Genomic DNA, 26,684 nt, shown 5'->3' with positions numbered 1-26,684 from the left:
GACAGCTAGTCAATATTTCATACTTTACATTTGATAACGAACAATTTTGGTGTGCTAATTGGAAAACTTCTGTTTTTGCTTGAAAAGTTGCTATTGGGCACGCATGAAAAGCATCCTTCCAAAACACGTATCATCATTTTGAAAAGGGAGGGGGGGGGGGGGGGGGGGGAGAGACTCATCCGAATACCGAAAACCCATTCACTAGGCTGCGAGTGCGTAGTACCAAATACATCAATTTAATTTCATTTCGGTTATTTTACTTCAATTTTAAATATGCTCCTTAAAAGCATGAAAAGTGTGTGTGTGTGTGTGGGGGGGGGGGGGGTGGGGTGTTGCAATCCATCATAATTTTTACTTTTCTACATGCTTACTGCGAGAAGAAAAATGGGGTGTGGCATGCTGGTCAGATGGGAGATGGGGAGCCTATGACAAAATCATTGAAAATAAATTTTTTTATACGCCTCTCTCTCTCTCTCTCTCTCTCTCTCTCTGTATGTAACCCTCCCCCCCCCCCCCCCCCCCCCCCCCGTCTGCTAGCCTTGGCTCTTCGTGCCTTTTACTAAATAGGCCTATGTGCAGCATACTTTTAGTATATTGGATCGCATATTGGCCTATATAGATATGTATAAAATATAGTCTAGTACACGCCCCCGCAACTACGTTTTTTAGCAGACAAATAGTACAAATAGTAGTGCTTCCTAGTGCTTCCGGGTTATTTAAATTTAGATTGGGGAATTTTCAGTTTTGCCGTAAGCCAAACAGACATGGATGGATGTGGGGCGATGGTCCAGTGGATACCTGTCCCTAGCAAAACAATGACAGTGATGGTCACTGGGATATGGGGCTTCATGGAAGATCATTCCTTTCGACTTACTGGTAATTATAACGTTAGATGATCTATTTATAAGTGATCTGGTAATCGGTCTGATCAACATGGCTTCATCGCGTTAATCAAAGGGAGTTGAAATCTCTCCCGAAGGCCTTGATGATTTCTTAATTTAATTATTTTACCCATATGCACGATTCATCATGATGTTTTATAGCGAGACTATATATATTTTCTACTGAACTTTGGGAGGAGAATTATATACATGTAGCTGTAGAGTACAATGACTTACTTGACTTATTCCTGTTCGCTCCTTGGGGAGCATAGGGCCGCAACCACTCCTCGCCAGCGGACTCTGTTTTGGGCTACTTTCTTTAACTGGGCCCAGGTGAAGCCTGCCTCTTTTGCCTCTGACTCTACTGATCTTCTCCAGGTTTGCCTAGGTCTCCCCACCTTTCTCTTTCCCTGTGGGTTCCAATCCAGTGCCTGTCTTGTGATGTTTTCTGGGGATTTACGTAGAGTGTGGCCTATCCATCCCCATTTTCTCCTCTTTATTTCAATGTAGAGTACAATATTATATATCAATGTTGTCTTAAGACCAAATCTTAAAATCCAAAGATTGCCTGTGTTTTAGCTTTATAAGTGGTGCAATATATATATATATATATATATATATATATATATATATATATATATATATATATATATATATATATGCACTGGCGTCGGAAGCAAATTGAAAGTGGGATCCTCAGAAATATTGAGAAAAAAGTAATTCCCAAAATCCTAATCCGTGGGGTGGGGGGTGGGGGGGGGGGGGAGGGGGGAGTATACCTATACTTCAAAAAAAAAATTACTTACCCAAATTTTTTTTCCCTCAACCATGAAATTTCTAATCCAGGGGGAGGGGGCTAGTATGCTTCTGAATCCACCTTCTCAATATTTCAAGGTAAATTTCGGAACAATAATCTTTCCTGCGAGAAAAAGTGGGGGGGGGGGGGGGCTGAAACCCTCTATCATGCTATGTTTCTAATGTTTAGGTATAACTTTGCAAAAAATGTGGGGGGGCTAAGCCCCCCCGGTTCCGACACCTATGTATATGTGTGTACGACAATTTTTTAAATATATATATTTTTATATACTTTTATTTATATATATTTGAATGTTGGTATGTCTATGCATGTGCATTTATAGCTAATTACATATTAGCTGTAAACAAGATAAAACTGCACAAAACATATTGTATGAATGGCATAAAGGACTATGTGCGGTTTGGTCAAATATCTGCCCCCAATTTTAACCAATTTTTAAATTGAATCGTATAGAAATCAAATCTTCATAAATCATTGTACAGTGGATGCCTATCCTTTTAATCTTGACTAGACTTTGACCCATGCGTGCACGGGTTGACATTGCATTGCTATTTTACGAAATAGGTACATCGATAAGCCTACAATAATGCCATCAATTTCACTACACTTTCCTTAGTTTGAATAATCTAACCGTGTCTCGGGAAAGGCCCTCACCACAGTTAGAACGCCTTCCATGTACCCGTAATGTAGCAGAAAATTGCAGAATCGCTCCGGAACGATTTTGGAGAAAGTTAATGAAGTTGCCTTGAAAATAACAGTCAAATTCATCACAACAAACCCTTTTAAGACTGCAAATACCCTTCAACTAAAAATTTTAATCCATAAAATGAAAGAATTCAACACCTTTTCACCAACGTACACGTATCTTCTTTGTAAAACTGGGTCCGTAGGACATTATTAAATTTTTACGATAAAACATATTCTATCTTCACTCTCCTAACAAATATAGTGTAAATTTTGCATGTAATCAAATATTTTTTGTCATCACGAAAACAAAAGTAAGTACTTAGTTGAAATTTATTTTTGTTATTTTATACTTTCTCTCATAAGAAATGATTAATATTTATGAACAGACTATATAGTAAAAGTCCAATGAAAATTTACCCGTATTTGTATTATCATTTCTGTGTTTTTAATGCAGATGTGATATCGTGGAAACATAAACTAAAGATCCCGTTAGCGTGAATGTATTGCGCAAGCGCAAGATTGTAAAATCCAAAAAATCCAGGTGATTTCCGGGATCTTTTGAGGAATTTTTTGTTGATTATTAATTAGCGAAGCTTAACTGAGAAAAAATAAAAACAAATTGGTAATCTTCAAGTACCAATGATGTTTAAAATATATAAAACAAAAGACAGTATTCTTCCGATTTCTCGGTATTAAAGACCAAAAATTCGAGTCTATTATTTTAATATAGTAGTATAGATTTTAGTCGTCATTGTACATTCGCTGTTTATCTATGACGTCATCCAAATGACCTAATTCTCGCAAATGTGCAAACAAGCGAAAATATGCTCATTTTTGCTTTATATTCTGCATTTGGAAATGTAGAGCGCAGGTCTGCTCAAGTACGATTTTAACATATGTTTTTCTTCAGTTAATTATACATGTTATACTAAAAAATGGTACTTGAGCAAGCCTGCGCTCGATGTTTCCTAATTGAAAAACCATCGGAAAACACCTACATTTTGCTACAAAACATCAATTTATCAAAACAAGGCAATTTTTATGACATCATTTCTACATTATGACGTCGCTTTGGTGATAACCTTTTACACCCTTATTTTCAATACTATTTTAACTATCTTCCATCTTATTTTTAAAGCTTGTCATAAAACTTAAATTTGGGGGGGGGGGGGGGGGGGGCAAAAATACCGCATATAGTCCTTTACTAAGGCCCACTAAGTTTTTGTTTTTCATAGCAACATCTCTTTTTTGTCCAAGTAAATTTACGACAAGTTTGGCTGCATGATTAATGTAGCCATTCTTCTAAATTATGCATTTTAATCTTATTTTTACATGAAGGTGAAAGTTTTGGGTGAAATTAGCATTCACAATTTTATAGCTATAGTTATAGCTCATATGGTTTTAATTTTCTCAATTTACATTCAGTCTTTGTAGTCAGTATAAAAGTTTGAGGTCAAATGTCAAATTTGTTCACAACTTGAGACATTAGCATTTTTGACAAAGTGGGTGTCTCACAAATTAAAATTAAACTTTTTTAAAATCAAAATTGAATATTACAAAACATCACAAATCATAAAGATCCTAATTATTCATATTTTGATTTTAAGAAATTTGTTGTATTCCTGTGTGACTGAGACAATTGAAATCTTGCAGAGCTGGGTGAAACAATATGGACTGCTTGAGGCTGGGTAAGATTAAGATTCTTTCACCTATAGATTTCCTTTGGTTAAAGAGCATGCGCAGATCTAGAGCCAGAAAATTTTTCTGGATTCTTGCTTGAAGAGCATGCGCATTCTTACAGTCAAGTGTACAAAATATCAAAGATGACTTATTTTACGATATTTACATTTTCAGTGTCTTTGTTTGTGATAACATTACGAATGGATTTTGTATTGTCGAGTCCAGTAAATTCAAATGATGCATTGTGTGGAAGCAAGCAGGGTTTTCATGTAATGAAAAGAAATAAAAATCACAGAAATATGTCAATATACATGTACTAATATTTAATTACATTGCTGAAAACTATATAAATATAAGTAATAAGGAATCAATCATTCTTTTAATATTATGAGGTGATAATTTCAGTCAAATATATCATAATCATTGATTGGATTTGCATGACCACCCCCCAATCAAAATTATGAGAATATTAATTATACATGTAATACATCATCTGAATTTATTGAACTGTACATTACAAAATTGATTCATAGCATTATCACAGGCAATGACACTGAAAAATGTAAACTACATGTATTTTATGATTAATTACCACCAATAAACTGCTTCACAATAATTTTCCTGACCATCATAATGGTACATATGTGATTCAGAAAGACATCATTCTAGAAACTGGTTCACAGAAAGAAATGTTAGCAATATGATGAAACTTGCTAAATTTTCTCATAATCATAAAAATTGGTATACAGTTCTTGGTTTACTAATATCAGTTAATGGTTTCTCCTACAGCAAGCCTCCGTTGCTTACTAATTTTGAGCTGCGGAGATGTTGAGAGAAACCCTGGACCTCCCCCAGAAACGTCTCCAAGATCAGAAGTGTTGCGTCGATTCAGACGTTGCATACAGTCTGAACTTGTGAAGCATATATACATTGACAATAAGCATGACCTCCCAACACACCTGTACGAAAGAGATCCACCAGGTTGGAACAAATTTGATAAAGAAACTAAGTTTGAAAATATATGCAACATAAAGACAGGCGGCAGTCAAACATTTGATAAGCTAGTTAAATTATTTAAGAAGGATGTGAGACCTATTCCCAGGGATATATTGGATGTGATTGTTTGCTATGAGAAGCTGAGAGATTCAAAAAGGAATCCCGATGAGGCAAAGTGGAAGGTCGCCCTAGAAAACTATGTTTCTCAAAATAAGTCAATCAAAAATAAACAAGCAGTGATTGACAATCTTGACGATAATCTCTTCATTGAAGTTTTAAAAAAGGCAGCAGAAAAGGCCAAGCAAGGCATCATAGGATCAACAGATGATGGAGTTAACAACATCATTGTTGCTGTCGAACAAGTTTTAGATGCAATGGAACATAAAACAAATCATACGGTACTACACAATTATGTTGTTGTGTCATTTGATAAACCAGCTAGTTGCATTTATGTATAATTTGATAATGTAACTAATGGTTTATTTATTGGCCGTCTTAATAGTTTAATATTCTACTTCAGGTGGAGAAATCCAAATCCGCAGGGAAAAAGAGGCAAGCAACTGAGACAGTTACTAAGGTATTTATATCGATATTGACCGGTTTGGACTTAAATTAAGAGCTTGAATATTCCCACACCTTTATATCTACATAAAACGCAAGAGAAAGCAATCTAAATATGTACATCAATCTCTAAGTAATCATGTTGGATTGTTGGATCAAAATGTACCATTTTGTCAACAATATTTTAAAGATCCTGTAGGCATGCTTGTAAAGTTGATTTTGTTTGTTTACAAATTCAGATACAGCAAGTAAAAAGGAATAAATGTTTCTCCTCTAAAGGAACTGGTGTAAAAGGAAAGAAGAAATTAAAGGTATATTTATTTAGCATTATGCAATATCTTTCCTTATCACTTTGTAATAAGGACCCCGCTCTGTGATCAGTCTGTCTGTCCGTCTGTCTGTCCATCCATCCATCCGTCTGTCCATCTGAGATCTCTTGTCTGAAGCATATCTTCTCTACCCTTGGCTCAATCTGGCTCATACTTCACCACAGAGTGCCTTTGGGTAAAGGGTGTGCAGTGACTTTGAATCATAACTGAGGGTCATAGCAGAATTATACGAAAAATCCTTGTCCAGAGCATATCTTCTTTCCTCTTAGTCCAATCTGGCTCAAACTTCATTCACAGATTGCCTATGGACAAAGGGTATGCAGTGACCTTGAATGAAGTTTGTAGGTCAAGGGTCAAGGTCATATTTCATGGTCATGGATATCTTTTTTTAGAGCATATGTACATGTATTCTCCACTTAACCCTATTTAATTCATACTTCACATGAACAGAGCTTTTGAGTAAAGGGTAGGCAGTGACCTTGAACCAAGTTTCAAGGTCAATGTGAAGGTCATTGCAGAATTGAATGAAAAAGTTCATATCTAGAGCTTTTTTTCTATCTTTGATCCAATCTGGCTATTACTTCACTCAGAGTGCCTACAATCAAAGGGTATGCAGTGACCTTGAATGATGTTTGTAGGTCAAGTGTCAAGGTCATCTTGGATCATGCAAAATTCACATTAACAGAGCTTTTGGGTTAATGATATGGGATCTCTTTATAATCAGTTTTAGACTGTAGATTATTTCCCCATTTGCTTAATCTTGCTCAAGTTGAACAAAAATGCCTGTGTGTAAGGAGTAATGAGATTGAATTTAAACTGTTAAATTATGCCTGCTGGAAAATTTCAAAGTTATAGGGCAAGGTCAAAGAAAAATTCTCTGAAATGCTTTTCATCCTATTGTCCATTATTTAAACAAGGCCCTATGAGATGGTTACCATCTCAATAGTGTCTAGTTTTCTGCTGATTTAAGAAACAATATTAGTTATTTAAAGGTGTAGTGATCGAGCCCTCTGACAGGTAAACATGTAATTTTCCTTGAATTATAGCTAGTACATGTTTTAAAGCCAGACGAATACCACACTAGTTGCCATTACATGCTTATATATACACATGGAGGTCATGTTGTGAAAAATGGGTACAAATATTTGCATGATCTTCATATGACAGTCTTGTTATTGAACAACGTAGGTTGAACCAGGCAGCTCTGCAAAAGATTGTCCAGGAGATCGAAGCAATATGGCCGTTCCCTGTGCACCAATTTCTGAGCCACACTTTCCAGGATGCTTAGCTGACGTAATTGGACCAGAGATGGCACAGTATCAACCAGTTTCAGTAAGGGACTGAATATTACAATTTAAGTCCACTCTTCTATATTATAAGAGATTGAATTGTAGCATTTGTTCAACTTAAAAAAGACAGAAAAATTGGGGATAAATCAACTTTTAAAAATTTATCACTAGACAAAGTGTTCATAAAAACAAAAGATGTCTCTGCTGTATGAATTTGAACTCAGGACCTGCAGGTCAGTAAATTAAAGCTATGATACCCACTGTGCTATAAAAAAGATTAAAGGTCCAACTTTGGCGCTGTAAACAAGTTCCGTAATGGGTCAAAATGGCCATATATTGTGACTTATTGTCATATTACTGTTAGATCCTAATTAAACGGGAGGAATTAATAAGAGTTATCAAACTTTGCCTATGTTAAAAAATATGTACTTGAATCTCAGAGTAATGTTGTACGTTGGTTGTTGGTTCAAAATATACCAGTTTGCATTTTCTTTTCAAAATGTTGAACTTCCCGAATTTCGAAATATTTTGCATCCACTTAAATTTTAATATTGTGGACAGTATTCTGATCCTGTCACTATAGGCATGCATGTTTGTAGGTGTGATTTTCTGTTTTGTATCCAAATTTAGATGAAGCAAATGAAAGGAAAAGGGAGAAAGAGATTGTCACAGGGCCAATATAAAGAAACTGGTTTTAAAGGAGGGAAGAAATTGAAGGTATATATTCATTATATTCATATCAATTATATAAAGTTTATTTTTAGGTATAGATTAAGAATTTTTGTGAGGGGAGTGAGTGAGTAAACTGTAGCAATTTTTTTCAGTGTTATTGAATTGTTAAGCAGGAGGAGATTAACCTGTGATATGATAAATATACTAAGCTTAATATAACTATTTATTTTTATTTAAATGAAAGAGAACCTCAAACAAAGGAGCCATAAATATAGCCACTCCTCAAGAATGGGAAGTTCAGGCCCCCCAGCAATCAGAAAGATTCATCAACATTGTAAGTTTAAATTTGCTGTTACAGCTTTTTGAGTATTGTACAGTTTCACCTCAATATTAGTTATTTGTATTGTTAGGCTTGTTTTGTTAACAACATACATTCCTTTCAAAGTTTATTTGACTTTATAATACACTTAAGAAAAATCATTAAAAGGCTATTCTGTCCTTTGTAAAGTTTCATGTACATGTATATTCAGATTCCCGCTAAGACCCCTAGGCCTTTTGTTTTTCTATAGCTTCCACAATTAACTACAGGTATTTTCACCCCACGGACATAAAATCAAATGCTCATGCATGTTCAATTCATATAAGCCAGTTTTGTTTACCTGTCATATTATAAGCCAGTTTTGTTTATCTGTCATATCATAAGCCAGTTATAAGCCAGTTTTTTATACCTGTTAATTGTTAATTGTTTATGAAGGTTGAACCAGGCAGCTCCATTGAGGACTCTCAGGGTGACCAAAGCAATATGGCTGGGTTCTATACCAATTCAGCTGAGCTGAGATCTCTTTTAGAATGTTTCTCTGGCAGTGTACCAAAGACAGCACATTACCAAGATTCAGTAAGGGACGGAATATTACCATTTAGGAGGATACTGTAAATGTACTACATTTGACTGTGTATTCTATTTAGCACTTTTGGCAGAATGCTGCTTCCGCTAAATCAAGTACATCACTAAATACAATGCATATATATGTTTAAGAATAGTAACATTCAGGAATACACTAATTCCAATCCACGTCAACTTGTTCAAAAACTTATTTCCACCAAATATCGTATACGCCAAATATAATATGTTTACAGTATACCAGGTAATGCTTTGCACCTCTAGAATAATCAGAAGAAAAAGAGCTAGAGTTCTTCAACAGACAATAATTGTTTTCAATACATATATCTATGGTATATTATATTGGGTATCCTCCATTTCTAATTATTTTTCAGCCTCCATCTCCTCCTTACTGTCATGGTATAGTTGAAGACAGTCGTATCGATAACATTCAGGTAATTGAAAACCACTTGCAAGTGTACATCTACTGCATCAAAGTATATTGTTGTTATTCTAAAGATTGTGTCTTTTATAAGACATAATCTTTAGAATAACTGCAGAAAAATTTGAAATTAGAAAAATAATGGGTCAATGTCTGAAACAAGATTGATATTTAAAATTTTATAAAATTACTTTGGTGTCTTATATTGTTGAAAACTGGGCCATTGGTATTTTGGTAATAAATGCATGCAACAAAATTCTCCTACACTAATTATTATGAATTCCTATTACCGGGTAGTTTTCTATTGACACAATTTTGATGGAAAATGATTCTTTTTTAATGAAAATTAATTTTACATTCAATATGACTGTTTTTAGTCATGCAAGATGTGTGTGTGTGTGTGTATATATATATATATATTTATATACACACACACACACACACACACACACACCATGGAATCATTTGATTCCGTGGTAGCTCAATTTTTGTGGATTTCGTAGGTACCTCTCATCCACGAAATAAATCTTCCACGAATTGAAAAATTCAAGTAATAACGTCATATTCCATTTTGTAGATATATAAGAATACACTAAATTACGTCCCCACAAACCTGTAAAATTTAAGCCATCCACAAAAATCGGCCCCCACGAAATTTAATGATTTCACTGTACATGTATATACATTAAGCACTGAACAAATGGCATTTTCATAGGTTTCTGAGAATCATACAGTTTCAAGTTTCTTAATGGACCAAGAGAATCTCAGCTCTGCAGCTGATAAATTTGGAATCAACTATAACTGGGGAACCTTTTCTTCTGGCATTCCCAGCTCAGAGCATATATCTGCTTTTTCCAGTGTTAATAATGCTCTTCATGGCCATACGATTCCTCAGGTAAAAATATTTTTTGAAAGAAAAACAATAAATTACTGATACTTTGTTTTGAAATCAGAGTTAACAGTGTGAGTATTTTTTTGGGGGGAAAAAAGTTTTCTAAAAACTTTGATTTTTTTTAAAGGATTTTATACCATCAACAGTGCAAGAATTTGATACAACTATATCTGATTCAGGAGAACTTGCAGACATTATGAAGTTATTGGATGATTTTTAGGGCCTATTCCAAGAAACAGTTAGATCCCTCTCACTATCTGTGATAGAACATTGTGCAGTTAAAATTGTGTACTATAAGTTGTACCAAAGGTGCAATTTTTAGCTGTTGACAATGATTTGAATAGGTGCATGAATTTATTTTGGAGGCATGAATTCCTATTCATCGATGTGAATTATAGTGAGATCTACAAATGTACATTTAGATGTTAGTGAGAATATCTGTAACTCACAGGAGTATAGGTTTTGTATGTCTACAGAGATTAACTATGCAAAGTGGTTGTGATGCCAAATGCACGCAGAGATTTGTTCTATACATAAACATATACATGATACACATGTACATGAAATCTAATTTTTGGACATGCAGGTGTAAACCTAATGTATCTATGATAAAATTCATGCCTTCATGATTTTATATTCTTAATACAAGTTGATGCAAAAGGATAAAATGGTAAAATAAGGAGTCTACAGTATACAATTACTGTAGTAGCTGTTGTTTTGTATGCAATACTCTTTACAATTATTGTGTTGTTTTTAGACAATTTCATATGATTTTTACGATGTGTTGACTTAATTAAGGAAAGGCTTTGAAACAATTTTTATTAAATTTTATGAACCATATTAGCCGGTGGATATATTGTAGAACAATATGTGTCATGCTGTATACAATGTTTTATTCTTATGTTCTTTCATATTTAAAATATGATACTAGTTCACCAAAGAACCAAAATAGCATTGTCTAACTTTGTTTGAACCATGCAATGGTAGACCCTTCAAAGGGTAAGGAATTGGACTTTAATTACATTAAGTCTTTCATTACATTGACAAATTGTTTACAAATTATTCATCTATTTCATCGATAAAATACCGGTTCTGTATAAACATAGCAAGATTACCATAATATGTTCTCAACAACTTGTACACTGTACAAATTTTAGGAATGTAAACAAAAAATTGGACCAACAAATTAGTTATCCACTAAGGTCAGTAAACGAAATAAACATTAATTTACCCAGGTACTTATATTTAATAGCAAGTTTTTCTAATATTACCAGTAAACCATTTTTACCACGTTATTTTTTTGTTTAACATAGTACTAACAATGGGTGTGCAAATCATACACAGGTGCATAATATACACGAGACTTGCCATACAATGTATTTATTCACTTTATTAAAGTTTATACATGTAATTAATGTTGAGCAATCTCATGCAACATATATTAATTGAAGTGCATTAAAGAGAAAAATAACGGGTTGACGTCACCATTGTCCTTATCAAAACTCATATAGATTTTGAACTGATATTCAATAGTCAAAGAAATTTTTTTATTGAAGGGTTTTTGTCTTAACTGCGCAAGCATTTTTAAGTTTTGGTTGTTTCTTCCAAGATATGTATGAATTTGAGAAATAAACTTCATAAATTTTTATATGTGACAGTCTTAGCTTTTTTATGATCTCTAAATTCTGTCTCACTGAGCAGCTCTTTGTGTAGCAGCTAAGGTACAGCAGCAGGATTTTATTACTGGTATCAGATCTTGTCATTTATCCACTTTGAACAAATCATTTCTACTCAAACATTTTTAGACACCATTTTAGTTCATAAAAAATTTTAAGACATATTAAAGAAATATTTTATACTATTTTATATGTGTTGATAATTTTTTTTAGGTACATGTATTTAATTTATTATTAAAAGTATATCAAATGTGATATACAAATTATTGGTTTTTGAACTGTTATTGTTGGTTCAATTGTTAATGAGAATGAAAATAAAATTGAATTTTTACAGAAAATGTTTGTTGTTTCTTTAAACAGTCAATATTATACAAATTTTGACTGGGGTTGAGGGCAACATTGATTATATTAGCCCCCGAGGGATGAAATATTGCAGGATGCGAAGCGAACTTCGTCCGTTGGGGGCTTATTTAATCAATGTTGCCCGAAAACTCGGTCAAAATTTGTTTTGTTATATGCAGGAACAAACCAAAATTTAAGAAAGGATTTGAGATCGCTACTATTTTTTCAGCTCAACATAGATCAAATTCACGAATTCAGTTTTACACAAACTTCATTTCCAAAATATCGTCGGCATCAAACTGTCGTATCAACAAATTAGGAAATAGAGGGAATATCCTGTAGATATTATTCCTAGCCAGTCAATATTAAAAATTGTTATATTCAGTAGTATATTCTCGCTATATAACTCTATATAAACAAATAGTCAATAACTGTAATATTAGCTCGTCTGAAAAATATTGACCGGTCAATATTTTTTTTATATTGACCGGCTAGGAATAATATCTAGAGATCATTCCTTCTATTTCAAATAATCGCCTCTGATTTGTTGATTCGTAAACGATGACGTAAATAACTCTTCACGACTCCAAAACAAGGTGACGTCATAATAGACAGTCATGCAGTCAAGGCAAGTAAACAACGGACGCGCAATGCGATGGTTTGCTTTCATAACGGATATAAGGATTTGCGAATTACTGTGAAGTAAAATCAGGTAGAACATCTGTATTTTAATTCTTACGGTCGGCGGAATATCACCAGTGACTGTTTGATGCTGAGGATATTTTGGAAATGAACTTTGCACAAAATTGAATTCGTGATTTCTTTGTTGAGCTGAGAAAATTACGGCGATCTGTTTTCAATTACTTTCTTAAATTTTGGTTTGTTTCTTCATATAACAAAACAAATGTTGACTGTGTTTTCGGGCAACATTGATTATATTAGCCCCCTTGGGACGAAAATATTGCCCTCCGCTTCGCGTCGGGCAATATTTCATCCCTCGGGGGCTAATATAATCAATGTTGCCCTCAACCCCAGTCAATATTTGTATAATATTGACCAGTCAATACTTTTCGGATGAGCTAATATTACAATTATTGACAATTCGTCTATATAGAGTTATATAATGATTGAGAATATAGTACTGAATATAACAAACATTTTTAGAATGAAAAAATGAATTATCTTGGATCAAAAAGAGTAAAATTGAATAATGTTAAATTTTCATATTCTCAAATCCAAATATAATTATATCAAAGTATGAATTGATAATACCTTGAAGATGGTATCTGTTCAATTTTAATATAGCTGTCAGATGCTATGATTTAAAAACCTCAAGTGTTTGCTTGATTGATAAGAAACAAAGCACACAAATGTTCTATAATTCATAAATTCATATCATAATTTAATATGCACTTCTATGTAAACACAACTGACAGCAATATGTACAAATTATTTGAAAGCACTAAACAAAAATGAATTTTAATATTGACAAAAGGAAGTTTTAAATAAATAAGACTATCAGTCCAAGGATTCAAATCAATTCACTCAACATTTATTCAGTCAGCAACAGTTACATTGTACAATAAAAACCTATATCATTACATATAATGCATTTAAACTCCCCCTTTATTGAGTTTTTGACAGATTATAAGACTGTCCAGCAGGAAGCTTAAAAAAGTCCACAGCACTATGGGTAATGAGAATGCAGGGAGGCAGCGATAAGCCTGGATATAACAAAAGACCTTGAGATCACAGTGGCATGTTGGCATGTTTCTTCCAAGGATTGCCCAGTTTTTTACTGGCTAACATGTCTAGATCTATGCAGATCTGTTTTCTGGTGGCCCGGGGTTCGATAATATCGTCCACAAAACCTAAAGAGGGAAAAAGTATTGAGAGTCTATGGAAGACTGAAAACTTAAAACAATCATATAAATTCTGCAAACTTGATACAAAAAAAGTATTCAAAACTTCAGAAGGATTTGATTATAACTTCTGACTCTGTATTCCCCTGAAAGTTGACAAGTTTCATTGTCACTAATAATTGAAAATAATGACCGATTATCCGATAAAATTTGTTGATAACTTAATTAAGATATCTATTAAAATATCAACAGTTTTGGAGTTTTTTCAATGGCCATTTACTTCATACCTCTCTTTGATGCAGGGAATGGATTGGCAAACTTCTCGATGTACTCCGCCTCATTCTTTGCCTGGTCTTTACCACGGAAGATGATGGACACAGCCCCCTATGACAATAATCAACAATTGTATCAAATTTTATAAACTAGAAAAATGTAGATAAATAGCTTACTACATGTATTAATATACATGTAACTTTTTTGAATAGTAAAATTTAGCTTAGAAAAAAAGGATGCCTCTTGTTAGAATTTAAAATCAGGTGTGTTTTAATGTATCATCATGTTAGAATTAAAAATCAAGTGTGTTTTAATGTATCATCTCATGCAAAAATATCAAACACTTACTTTGAAAAATTCTTTCAAAATATCAAACACATATTTTGAAAAATTCTTTCAAAATACTTTGACAAAATATTTCAATTCTTTGGTTTTTATTATGTAGAACGTTCAATAATATAAAGGCATAGTGGCCCCTGACCTTTGCTCCCATGACAGCGACCTCTGCTGTGGGCCAAGCATAGTTTGTGTCTCCTCTCAGGTGTTTAGAACTCATTACATCATAGGCCCCACCGTACGCCTGGAATAAAGGGAAAAACATGGAATTAAAGGAACAGAACACAGGTCAAACCTCAGTGTTAGATACGCCAAAACAAGTTCGTAACTACAACACATGCTATTTGATAATTATACAATTCAGACTAATAATCTATGAATGTGATAACACATGATTCTGTAATACATAAACAAGATACCTGACTGTTAACTATGATGTGGGTGTTTTCTCTGTACATATCTTATCTTACCAGTGATATGACACGGTAACTCAAACTATGCTTTCATGTCCTGTATTTCAAATTAGGAATGAAGTTGGGAATTCATATATGGTATATGACATATGACTGTTAATTGTTTTGAGTACCATTATTCACTATAAAGGGAGATTACCACCAGGTATTTATTTTTAGAAATGCTTTTAACAAGTAAATGAGAGATATCAGTTATATAGGTTACTTTAACTCACCTTACGCGTGATGACCGTGATTTTAGGTACAGTAGCTTCAGCATAAGCAAACAGAAGCTTGGCTCCATGTCGGATAATTCCTCCATACTCCTGGTTCGTTCCTACAAGAATTGTGCAGATGTTTGCAAACATCAAGGTTTATCGTTGTTACAATTGATAGTAATTTTTACGAATAAATATGAATTTACCTGGTAAAAATCCCGGCACATCTACGAACGTCACAATGGGGATATTGAAAGCATCACAGAACCGAACAAAGCGAGCCCCCTTCACGGAAGCATTGATATCCAGACAGCCTGATGAAATGCAAGAAGTTTTTATGGTAATATAAAGTCAGCTACAAAGTCACAATGGTATAATGATTAATGAGCAAGAGCTTGAGCACTTAAAAAATACTTCATATACGGTACATGTACTAAGTTTTTTCGTTAATACATGTACATTGTATTATCCCAACCCAACCAACTTTGCCATTGAAATACATAAGGAGTGGTAATTCACATGTTCCAATCTTAAAAGAAATTTTCCCATTGAAAAATACACAAGTAGAGTGATTCACATAATGATAGAAGAGACAATTTGATATCGTTTCATTGACCTCTTCCATTAATTCCTTAACCAAAATTCTACAACTTCATTCTGCAGTTGTAAAATAATTTTGTTCACTGTACATAAAACATTCATTTTATCTATATTTCCAAAATCAAAACCAAGCTTGAATTTTTTTCCTCAAAGATATTACATTATCTTGTAAGTATACATTCTTTAAAGAATTGAAAAAAACGGTAAATCAATGTTAAAATCAGCGACCAATCACCTGCTGCCACTTTGGGTTGGTTTCCCACCATTCCCACTGTTCTGCCATTCATTCGAGCAAATCCCACCACGATATTCTTGGCATACATTGGCATGATTTCAAAGAACTCAGAATCATCAGCAACCTGAAATAAATTTCAAAAAAATAAATGTAAAACAAGAATCTGCACAACCTTATAAAGTTTTATCTGATCAGTGTACTGTGTGTTCACATCAGTAATATAATTAAGGAAAGATGTAATCAATGCATAAAAAAGTATAAGTATTACAAGGGTTTTTTATAAACAAGATGATTTCCACATCTAATCTGCATTTTTCACATTTCATTTTTATCTTTTGATTATTACCTTGATAATCCTATCAAATGTTATTTATGGTTATAAATTATACATTACACTTCTACTGCAATAAATATTTTGATATCCTGATAACTGTTTTATTGTAATACACTGATTACATTTATATTGTAATACAATGATTATACATGTAGTTGATTGTAATACACTGATTACATTTCTATTGTAATACATGTACGTACACCACTGATGACTGCCTTTATGTCATAAGCTGCTGTCGTTTCAAGGGGAACAACTGTGTCTAGACCAGCAACCTCTCTATCCCTGCAAGAAAAACAAATATTATTGTATCTTCAATTCAGAATTATAATCAATGTCATATCCAAATTGTAAATAAAGAAAAATATGATATGCACTTCATTCTGTTCTGTTGTAGATGATTTACTTATGTCAATACAGGCTATGTAGGCACAGACAATTTCAACTTTTAAAACAAATGTGTATTCTAAGGCATGAAACATGAAAAATTTATTCCAGACAGTTCAGTGGCAAAAAGCACACACAGAATCAAACATCAGACTAACAAAACATTGCAAATTGTATATAGCATCTGGACTGAAGTTTGTATAGGTACTTCTAATCAGCTCACAAACAACTGCAAGTAAACACATAACCATAAACTCCAGCAGTATTCAAGTGATTAATTAGAAACATTTTAACAAAACCTTGGACTTTCATTAGGACGTAAGTACACTGTGTATATATATTTTTTGCATCAAAATGACACTGCTCTTAAGCTAAATATATATCGATTACGTAGTCTAAGCTCAAAAGCAAGACAAATCCTGTTGATTTCAAAGAGCCATGGCTGAATGACAAGCAATGAAATAGAAATGCAGGCCTAGGTCACATTGCTGTTGAAACAACTGCTTAAAGTCCAAAGGTCTTGTTGAAATAGTTCTAACATTACATATTCCAGCTGAGCATAGCCAGTACAACAAGCTCATACAACCATGTCAAATAACAAACACAGCCTAAAAATCTAACTGATTAAAACATGCACTGTTGTGATACATGACTACCGGTATTTAATAGATGCATATGGGTGAATTAGTTCACTTACCAGGGGTCACTGCACTGCCTGATGGGGGAGGGGTCCTCGTTACTGAGGGGCAGGAAGTTGAAGAAATCCCTGACCTGGAGTAGGGCCTCCACATCGTTCTCAAATGCCTTGTGAGCCACACCTGTACAAGTGAAAAAAATGTGTCAAAAATATATTTGCTATTTCTCATATTGGCCTATTTCCATCAAAATAAGCAAATAAATATGATAAGAGTATTGGCATTTTTTTCTTGGCAATTTTTGTTTACCATTATTTGCATCCAAATTACTGGTACCAACTACTTATCATACAGTATGTTTCATTACATTCAATTAGCTCATTACTTTCTATGACTTATTACTTACTGATATGCATATACATGTATCAATTTGATAAAACTTCAAATCATTCTATATTTGTTCCATGGTGATAAATTTTCAATTCATTCTTATACCAATATATAATAAATTTTTTTCATATTTTTATCAAGTCAACAAATTTACTTTAAGTCACATGCAAACTTTTGTTAAAACATGCACCTACCAGATGTAGCTGTGTGTGTTTTGGCTCCGCCCAGTTCTTCTTGAGTGACAGTTTCTCCAGTTACAGACTATGGAAAAATAACAAAATCCAGAGAAAAGTAAGATATAATCACCAATAAAATCCATACACTGGTAAATATGCTTTGTACTGGATTCTAATAGACAACTTATATGCAGGTTTGGAGTCCACACTTATCATCCAAATGGGTTTTGATAGCCCATTTAGGTTATACATGTTTATTATCCCAACTTGAATATAAAATTACAGGGCAAAATAAGATTTTTTTTAATTTGCAAAATATATTGTGTTAATCTGCAAATAAACAAATAAAATGTGACAATCAACTTTTGGTGAACAAGTTTTCTGTAGCCCAACTGCTTGGGAGATTGATCCCTAAGGATAGATAAAAACTTCCTGGAAATCTATTTTATATATAAACTGTAGGTTTACAACTTCCTAACCAAAAGTTGCTGTACCCATATTTAATGTATATTCATCAGATTTATAACAAAAATTAGTCAATATTTTTTTCCAATTTTGCACAGTAAATTTCAGTAGAAATAGTCAGTAATGTCAAAATCTCATTTGAATGGAATTGATGCTTTTTACAACCAAGGAAGTCCTCTTTTACCTCTGAGAAAATATTAAGTTCATGGAGAGATAAAAGCATGTCTACATAAAGTTAAAAAAAATCAGCATTGTTTTTTCTCATTTAAATCATATTGTCCTAATCACTGAGAAGTACTGGGGAAAAAAACCTTCCACCTAAAATTTGTGGCATTTATACAAGTTGAACCATTCGATAATGATCAAACGAAGATCTAATCTGCTCCACTTACATGCTTGCCTGATCATCAGAGACTCACTACTGCTATCTACAACAGCTGGCTGGCTAATCTAGCTTTAATCTGGTGATATAATAAGTATATCTATCTGTAAATCCCTGTCTTTTACTGGGACATCAATGTGTCTAGGCATATATTTTCCTATGCATATTTTGTGACGATTTTTAAAATCTCCGATTGCAGTAGTTACAAAGATTCAGTGAACCAATGAGAGATCCTAGCTGATTGACACAGGGGTCAGGCAGGCTTTGATATGATATTCCAAACGGCTCAGCAAATAAACAAATTATCATTCCTGTGACCTTCCCCATAGTGTACCCCAACACAGGGTTCCACTGTGTTTATGTTTCCCCCTTTGTGGGGCCTCTCACTGACTCCATCAAGGGAAGATTAAAAACTTATCAGATGCTGAGAAGTTTCGACAGGCTGGGATCTATACCATGCTCTATTGTGGATTTCCTTCTGCTGCTTTCTTAACGCCAATAAACTGGTAAGATAATTTTTTCCTTGTTAAAGCAGATTATTATAAATCATATCTAATATGACCTAGCCATGCACGTCTACAGAGTTATGTTCTATCTATAGGCTCTTGGTATCATATTGCTGAATATACACACAGCTCCATGGCATTAAATTTCTGACAAAATTCTCAAGTTGTAGGTACAGTGCAGTATTGTTTGACTCATAACTTCCACTTAACAGGTCTCGGATTTCACAATGCTTAAAAACTTACAAGTAGAAAACATTGGAACAATTAGTAACGCATGCATAATATTTTTTTTATGATTGCAGATTTGTGCACTGACTGCAGAAAATCACCCACTTTAAACCATGTGATAGCGAGTTCACATAGACACCATGCAACTGCACATTACTGGTCTATATGCAAGGAATATTCAGGAAGTGTATAGATTTCAGAAAAAACAATGACCCCTTCACGCTATACTGACCATCAATCAACACACTGTCAAGCAGATTTTTGTTTCTTTTAATATCAAAAATGAAACCAAGGACTACTACATTGTGGATAAAACAAGTGATTTATTAATGAATCTAAAGGATGTGGCAAGCTTCTAAAATATGTACATGTACTACTTTTCTTCAGCATTGTTTAAATTTTCTATGGATATTTAACTAAGGAAATGAAATAAGGACACTAAAATGAAGATTCGAGGAAGTACCCTGCGATTCACAATTCCCATGATTCTTCTTTTCTACACCGGGGTCATGGTCATAATTCAACTTGGGATTCCCAATACCCAGGATCTTACGGAAGAAGTCATCGGGCCACCCAATGATCCAGGGTTGGATGGAATTCTTGGGCAAAAATGGATACTCCACATTCAAAATGAGGCTCCCAATTTAAAACCACTTCAAGATCATGGTAAACTTCAAGTTGAGTCTCCAGTGCAGAAAAAGTCAGCCTTCAAAAAACTGGCAAACTCAGTGTATGTGTACTCGGCCTATCTGGAAAACAGGCAGCCGGACAAACCCAAAGTTAAGATGATAGTGCTGAGGAAAAGCAAGGAAGAGGCTGAAATTCACTGCCACTTCAGAATCCGAGGAAGACTCTTTCGGAATGTCACAGCTTCATTCAGAGAAATGAGCGAGAATCATGGTAGACAGTTTGGAGGATGGATTTATGAGTGTAACATTCCTATCTCAGTTCTGGCTGAACACAAAAAACACAAAACAGAACTCTCCTATATGCCACTCTCGTGCAATAGTGGACCATTGGTAAAAGTGAAAGTGGGGCCTATGACACAATCTAAGCCTTCACGTAAACAAGGTCTGGGTCTGTGTGTACCACCTTTATTTGGGGAACTTTCCATCTCGGCCACCATTCAGTTCATCGAGTTGTGGAAGATCTTAGGTGCTTCTCATTTTACGTTTTATCTCCACGACGTTTCTTCCTCAATAAGTCGCCTGTTAAACTTTTATCATTCGAGAGGGGAGGTGACTCTGTTGAATTGGCGACTTCCCGATCACATACAAAACACGGAGATCTGGTACCATGGCCAGCTACTGGCCATTCAGGACTGTCTCTACAGGAACATGTCGCAATTCCGCTACCTCAGTTTCGTGGACCTTGATGAATTCATCATTCCGACCATTAACTTCACGCTTCTCAACATGATCCAAGAACTCGAATCCTCTGGCATCTACAGCGACTCTCTCAACACCGGGCTCTCATTCAAAAGTACATTTTTTGCTCCTAATCAAATTCTAGACACTGAACAATATCTGACCTATCTCCAACTTCTTGTGCGGACAGATTCTTTCAGTTCCAAGAGAACCAAGCTGATCGTCCAGCCACTCAAAGTGGAAGAGATGGGAGTCCACCATGTCAGTCGACATGTGGAAAAATCCACATCTGTTGTGAACGTTGCCACGGACATTGCCAAAATCCATCATTATAGAACATGTGCCAAAAATTTTGATTCAGACGCTCGATGTGTTCCGGAGGTCAGGGATGATACTATACTCAAATACGCAGACAAGTTGGTGGCCAATTACAAAAATATCATCAAGAAGTCCCTACAATTATTCATGCCCAAAGACTGATCATTATTTGCCTATACAGTTGAATTTCTAATCATTTCTTTGAAAAAGCTCAAAACAAACAACAATTAGTTTGTATGGGAGACATATACTAGTATTCTGTGAATGCAAATGAATTTATATTTTCTTGTGCCAAATACTTCTCCGAATAAGAAAGCTCATAACTCTCATATAAACGATTTAATGTTTGACATATGTTGCATCATAGTGATGTTTATATTATGTAATAAAAGATTTCTGATTTAGCTTATATTGAGAAGCCTTGTTTTCAAGTATCAAAGCCACAGCTATTTAGAAAAACTCAAAACAGTTAGAAAAGAAACATCACTGAGAGGTATGTATTCAAAGCAGAGAAAAGTACTGGCCATAAGTCAAACTGCAGACCCAGATCATAATACATAAACACTTAACAGTCATTCTTTCTCAATACATATCTATGAGATGTTTAAGCCTTAGTTTAATTAAACCATGATTATACATACATATCCCATTCCGATTTTCAATGAATTAGTATGTTAAAGTAGTATTATTATATTATAATGTCCCTTTAAATATCTGGATGATCCGAGAAGTTATGTTGCCATAATAAAACTGATTCCTAACTTTTTTCTTTTCTGAAACAATAATTTACTTTGAATAGTGCTAAATATTGGTACATGTATAAGAATTAATCAGTAAGTCATTTGCATCCAGTCAACACTTTAAAATCTTTTTTGTTGTCTATAAAACTCCTTAATTTAATCTAGTTTATGGCAATTGATTTGATACTACTGGTATATATATGGTCAAATCACAGCCACTAGATGTTGCAGTAAATATTAGGTTTGTTACTGACTGACTACGAAAGTATAACAGGTTGATCAATCGAAAGACAGCGAGATGAAATAAGTGTTTTGTTTTTCCGAAGACTATGAAGTGAGACATTTATTTCACAAGAAGCAATGTAAAGTGGCCTCACATCTTGTCCAATGCAACTTAATCAAACTCTTCAAAATTCTCATTCTCACCTTTTAAATTGTCTTTAAAAATGTTTGCTGTACCCTAGGTACTTAATTTTAACATTTTCTCCCTGGTTTGAACAAATCTTGACACTGTGGCGTGCCATTTTATTCTGCACCAAACACAATAATGTGACATTAATTTAAAGAGCAAGTGCTCTTATTTAAGTTATCTCAAAGGGCAACTACTCCAGATATTTTAAGAACTGATGGAATGCAGTTTCTGTATTAAATATGAAATGTCAAGATGAGTAATCCTTATTTCCCAATATCAATTCTCATCAGACAGACATAGAGATATATCCAGCTCTTACATGCCATGTTTAAACAAATGAAAGTGTGACATTTCTGTCTAAGAGAAAACAATATTGTTTATAAGGTTTATCTCGTTGCTATTATACTGACTTGTTACGACAAGAGTCAGGTCCATAAGAGAGAGAGAGAGAGAGAGAGAGAGAGAGAGAGAGAGAGAGAGAGAGAGAGAGAGAGAGAGTTACTGGATATGACAAGATATCAAAACCTGCTAATCCAAATGATTCAGTGACATACTAATGCATAGAAAAAACTAATGTCACTTAATATCGAGTCATTGGTTTATGACACTCCTTACATAAATGTATGCAAGGTTCTCAATATACACTATGTACCAAACACATGTATCCTGACATGCATACAAGTTTGACAAAAATTACTACTGTAAAAGTGGTTATTTACGCATGGAGGAAATATACCAGGGTACTCTAGTTACACAGTTAGCTTAAAAACCTGTAAAATACTTCCACACGTATGTTTACAATAATACAAACTTTAAAGTGGTAAATCACGCAATAGCCTATTTAATATCAATGCATATTGTTTGACTAAGGAAAACACATACTTAACCACCAGCATAAATAACCACTTTTACAGTAATTTGGCAATTATTCTGGAGTACGGGTATTGTAAAGTGTATTTTGCTATCATAGTTATTTTATGACCAGCTGTAGGAATAACATCAAGTTACATTTAAAACAGTTAAATAACGATTGGAAATAGTAGGGATTGCAGAATACTTATATATACAATGTATACTAAAATAAAGAAAGTGAACAACATGCCAGACTCACCTTGACTACATCAGGACCGGTGATGAACAGGTAAGAGGTGTCCTGTAAACAGACAGACAGACAAACCAGTTACACTCAACTAAACGGTATTTCTAGCTTCATTACACAATGGTCAGTGAAAGTAAGCAAGGACATTTTAATTACAAGACATATGTACTTACTTTGACCATAAAAACAAAATCTGTCAGTGCTGGGGAGTACACTGCTCCACCTAATTAAAAAAAACAAAAAAAAAACACCATGGTTTATACAATTTCATTCTATTTCATATCACTGTATATCTTATGTACATATACCGGTACACATTTTTGGTAGATCTAGGGTTTATTAATTGTGTTGATAACAAAAAATGTATTGTTGTAAATTAAATTTTCATGATGACACGATATTACAAGCTCATGACTCACTGCAATTTGAGATTTTTCAAATCTTATCAGATCTATATTATACATGCATGTATCTACAAACATCATAGATAAATGAGTATACCATTCGATAAATTAAATTTTTTACTGCTGTGTGTATGGTGTAGTATGGTGAACCTTACCTGCACAGGGTCCCATGATGAGAGATATCTGTGGGATAACACCAGAAGCATTCACATTTCTCTGAAATAAACAATTATTCACATTTATAGTTTACCTAAAATGTTTAATAAGAGGACTCAGTGAATATTTACCTAATTCGATGCCCAAAGCATCCTTACCTGGAAGATGTCGGCATAGCCGGCAAGAGATTCCACTCCCTCCTGAATCCTAGCCCCGCCCGAGTCATTAAGACCAATCACAGGCGCCCCAACTAACATGGCCTGGTCCATAATCTACAACACAACAACCAATATCAAATCTACATAATGGTAAATAACAGTGTAATGAAGTAACTTTGCCTAGTAATTGGTTGTATTGTTTTAGGGGTTTTTTTTTCCATTTGTTAAGATTTACCTTGCAGATCTTCTTGGCATGAGCTCCTGACAAACTCCCTCCAAATACAGTAAAGTCCTTTAATGAAAACAGAGAGCATTCATATAAATACTGTATTGGTATATCTATACAAATGTTCATTAAACATAGGATTGAAATCTTTCTATCAAATCATTTTTTCTCTCCATATGCATTTGTTTATCCCCATCTCTCTCTCCATCTCTCTCTCTCCATCTGTCACTTCTCTCTCTCTCTCTCTCTCTCTCTCTCTCTCTCTCTCTCTCTCTCTCTCTCTCTCTCTCTCTCTCTCTCTCTCTCTCTCTCTCTCTCTCTCTCTCTCTCTCTCTCTCTCCTTACCTGGGAGAACACAAAGCAGACTCTTCCATTAATTGTTCCCCTGCCTGTGACCACACTATCACCGGGGTACTGAAAGAGAGGATCCAATTATATAACCTAGTACAGGTACGTGAAACAGATAACACTTTAATGTCCATAATCTGATCATGCTTGCAACAAAGATTTCCTTACCTTTTCTTTTTCCATTCCAAAGTCAGTGCAGTCATGTTCCAGATACATGTCATACTCCACAAATGACCCCTGGTCCAATAGAAGCTCAATTCTTTCTCTAGCAGTCAGCTTACCCTTTAACCATAACATAAAAAATAAAATATAATTCAAATTCTATAAGTATCATTATTTATCGGTAAGCTCCAAACTTTCTGATACTTAGAAAGGACTTCATCAGACCTCCCCAGACAAATCTTTGCTAGCCAAGGGTTTTCGGTCCACTTCGCTCCCCATAAACCCTTGGCAGATGTCATTACGAAAGCTCGGTGATGCGATGGCGCTATCTTGTGAGCAACTTGAGTTGCGCCCCTTGTATATTTACATTTTAATCGAATGGAACAACGGGTAACGGGTACAACGCTATGGCATAAATACAACTATAAAACATGTTGATTAGCGAGAATAGGAATATAATTAAATAACGGTGCTATTAAATAGGAATGAAGATATAACATAGAGAAAGCAAGGAATGATTTATTTATAGTGTTTGTAGAGACATGTACCGAGTAAAAAAAAAGTCACTATATATGAATGCATTCAAGCCATAAAACCAGGTATCATTGTCGTAATTATTGTTGACAAAACTAATTAAATATAATACAGTTCATTGACCATTTAAAAGCAATAATCATTAGAAGGGACATATATACTAACGGGTAGGCAACTTTTTCATTCGCCATGTTTATACTTTCCATATGATCACACGAGCCTTGACAAGTTTGTAAATCTCTGTTAAATCCAGTAAAATATGTCGTTTTTTTTAAGTGAATTGGTTAGAACATACTTGTGGAGGCACTGTACTCGAACATTTGTGCCTCAACTTGTGAAAAGCAGAGAATGTTTTACCAAAGATCACGGGTGTGTTTCTTATATAAAAGTTTATTTATAAGTGCTTGTTTACAACTCTGCGATTGGATCAGCAACTCGCAGCTGCAGTCAATCATTAAACAGAGCTTGTCACTGAGTTTTCGTAATGAGATCTGCCAAGGGTTTATAGGAAGCGGGGTGGACTGAAAACCCTTGGCTTTCGAAAATGCCCCATAGAAGCAAATAAAAAGAAGACGAGATAAACAAACAAACGTAAAAGAGCAGATCAAGAAAATAGCAATCGCTTGAGTGTCTCATATAGTTATCCCATAAGGTGTAACTAAGCTTTATCTCATTCACTGAAGTATTTTATTCACTTTCCCCTACTTTTGACCTTAGGAAATGGATCAAATCTAAACCAAAAATTAAATTTTAAGAAACATTGGACAAAAATAGTAACTGGCATGAGAGCATGTTGGTGTACAAGGTAAAATGAAGAATCATAGTGATGCTTTTTCTAGTTAAACATAACAATGAAGACCTAGAGCTTAAAATCAATGTATCACCTTCTCATGCTGTTTGTCTATCCTCTTCTGTCCTCCCCCTAGAAGTGCAGCTTTCTTCATATCTTCGATGCGTTTTCGGACACTCAGTGTATGCTGTGCACTCCCTGCGACAACACTGCACCGGGCCGTCTGCTGCCATTGTCGACCTGCCCGTAAAACTGCAGGATTTCTAAGAAGTCTAGCGGTAAACCGACCGACGGAGGCCATAACGTTGCCTGTTTATACGGGGGTGAAGGTCGTCTCAAATTCAGTG

The 26,684-nt window shown here is 34.4% G+C and overlaps 3 protein-coding genes across 4 annotated transcripts; 2 read left to right on the top strand and 1 right to left on the bottom strand.

Moving 5' to 3' along the window:
• The first annotated feature begins 748 nt into the window (after positions 1-748).
• Positions 749-12,515, top strand: LOC128182605 (uncharacterized). Of its 2 annotated transcripts, XM_052851329.1 has the most exons (12): positions 749-876; positions 3,993-4,073; positions 4,855-5,459; positions 5,582-5,638; positions 5,862-5,933; positions 7,140-7,283; positions 7,871-7,957; positions 8,157-8,246; positions 8,667-8,807; positions 9,188-9,247; positions 9,950-10,129; positions 10,254-12,515. In XM_052851329.1, the coding sequence occupies exons 2-12, from the start codon at positions 4,055-4,057 to the stop codon at positions 10,344-10,346; spliced, it is 1,548 nt and encodes a 515-aa protein (XP_052707289.1). In that variant the 5' UTR covers positions 749-876; positions 3,993-4,054; the 3' UTR covers positions 10,347-12,515. The 2 variants fall into 2 exon arrangements, 1 of the variants encoding a protein (XP_052707289.1); XR_008243437.1 differs by lacking the exon at positions 10,254-12,515 and having other exon boundaries at positions 8,667-8,848; positions 9,950-10,007.
• Positions 12,516-13,674: 1,159 nt separating this feature from the next.
• On the bottom strand, positions 13,675-26,680 carry LOC128182603 (propionyl-CoA carboxylase beta chain, mitochondrial-like). The gene is made up of 17 exons (XM_052851326.1): positions 26,432-26,680; positions 25,020-25,133; positions 24,849-24,917; positions 24,513-24,569; positions 24,278-24,391; positions 24,119-24,179; positions 23,733-23,782; positions 23,572-23,613; positions 18,061-18,127; positions 17,539-17,659; positions 16,658-16,739; positions 16,121-16,244; positions 15,492-15,599; positions 15,304-15,404; positions 14,761-14,859; positions 14,294-14,390; positions 13,675-14,015 (listed from the first exon to the last, which is right to left on the bottom strand). Exons 1-17 carry the CDS (start codon positions 26,636-26,638, stop codon positions 13,894-13,896), a joined length of 1,635 nt encoding a protein of 544 aa, XP_052707286.1. The 5' UTR covers positions 26,639-26,680; the 3' UTR covers positions 13,675-13,893.
• On the top strand, positions 18,214-21,717 carry LOC128182606 (beta-1,4-galactosyltransferase galt-1-like). Its single transcript, XM_052851330.1, has 2 exons — positions 18,214-19,395; positions 19,698-21,717. The coding sequence occupies exon 2, from the start codon at positions 20,067-20,069 to the stop codon at positions 21,468-21,470; it is 1,404 nt and encodes a 467-aa protein (XP_052707290.1). The 5' UTR covers positions 18,214-19,395; positions 19,698-20,066; the 3' UTR covers positions 21,471-21,717.
• Positions 26,681-26,684: the final 4 nt, after the last annotated feature.

The sequence above is a fragment of the Crassostrea angulata genome, chromosome 4, assembly GCF_025612915.1.
Source record: "Crassostrea angulata isolate pt1a10 chromosome 4, ASM2561291v2, whole genome shotgun sequence".
Taxonomy (NCBI): domain Eukaryota; kingdom Metazoa; phylum Mollusca; class Bivalvia; order Ostreida; family Ostreidae; genus Magallana; species Magallana angulata.
The sequence above is the reverse complement of the archived record's forward strand: the minus strand, read 5'-3'. Positions and strand labels throughout refer to the sequence as shown.

What these genes read in the sequence shown, in the direction of transcription:
- LOC128182605 (XM_052851329.1), top strand. An exon ending in CAACTGAGACAGTTACTAAG is followed by an intron (nt 5,639 to 5,861) that starts GTATTTATATCG and finishes TTACAAATTCAG; the next exon opens with ATACAGCAAGTAAAAAGGAA. An exon ending in GTCGTATCGATAACATTCAG is followed by an intron (nt 9,248 to 9,949) that starts GTAATTGAAAAC and finishes GCATTTTCATAG; the next exon opens with GTTTCTGAGAATCATACAGT.
- LOC128182606 (XM_052851330.1), top strand. Translation starts at nt 20,067, where the DNA reads ATGAAGATTCGAGGAAGTACCCTGCGATTCACAATTCCCATGATTCTT.
- LOC128182603 (XM_052851326.1), bottom strand. Translation starts at nt 26,638, where the DNA reads ATGGCCTCCGTCGGTCGGTTTACCGCTAGACTTCTTAGAAATCCTGCA. An exon ending in TAAAGGCAGTCATCAGTGGT is followed by an intron (nt 16,245 to 16,657) that starts GTACGTACATGT and finishes AATTTATTTCAG; the next exon opens with GTTGCTGATGATTCTGAGTT. An exon ending in ATTCCCTGCATCAAAGAGAG is followed by an intron (nt 14,016 to 14,293) that starts GTATGAAGTAAA and finishes TTCCCTCTTTAG; the next exon opens with GTTTTGTGGACGATATTATC.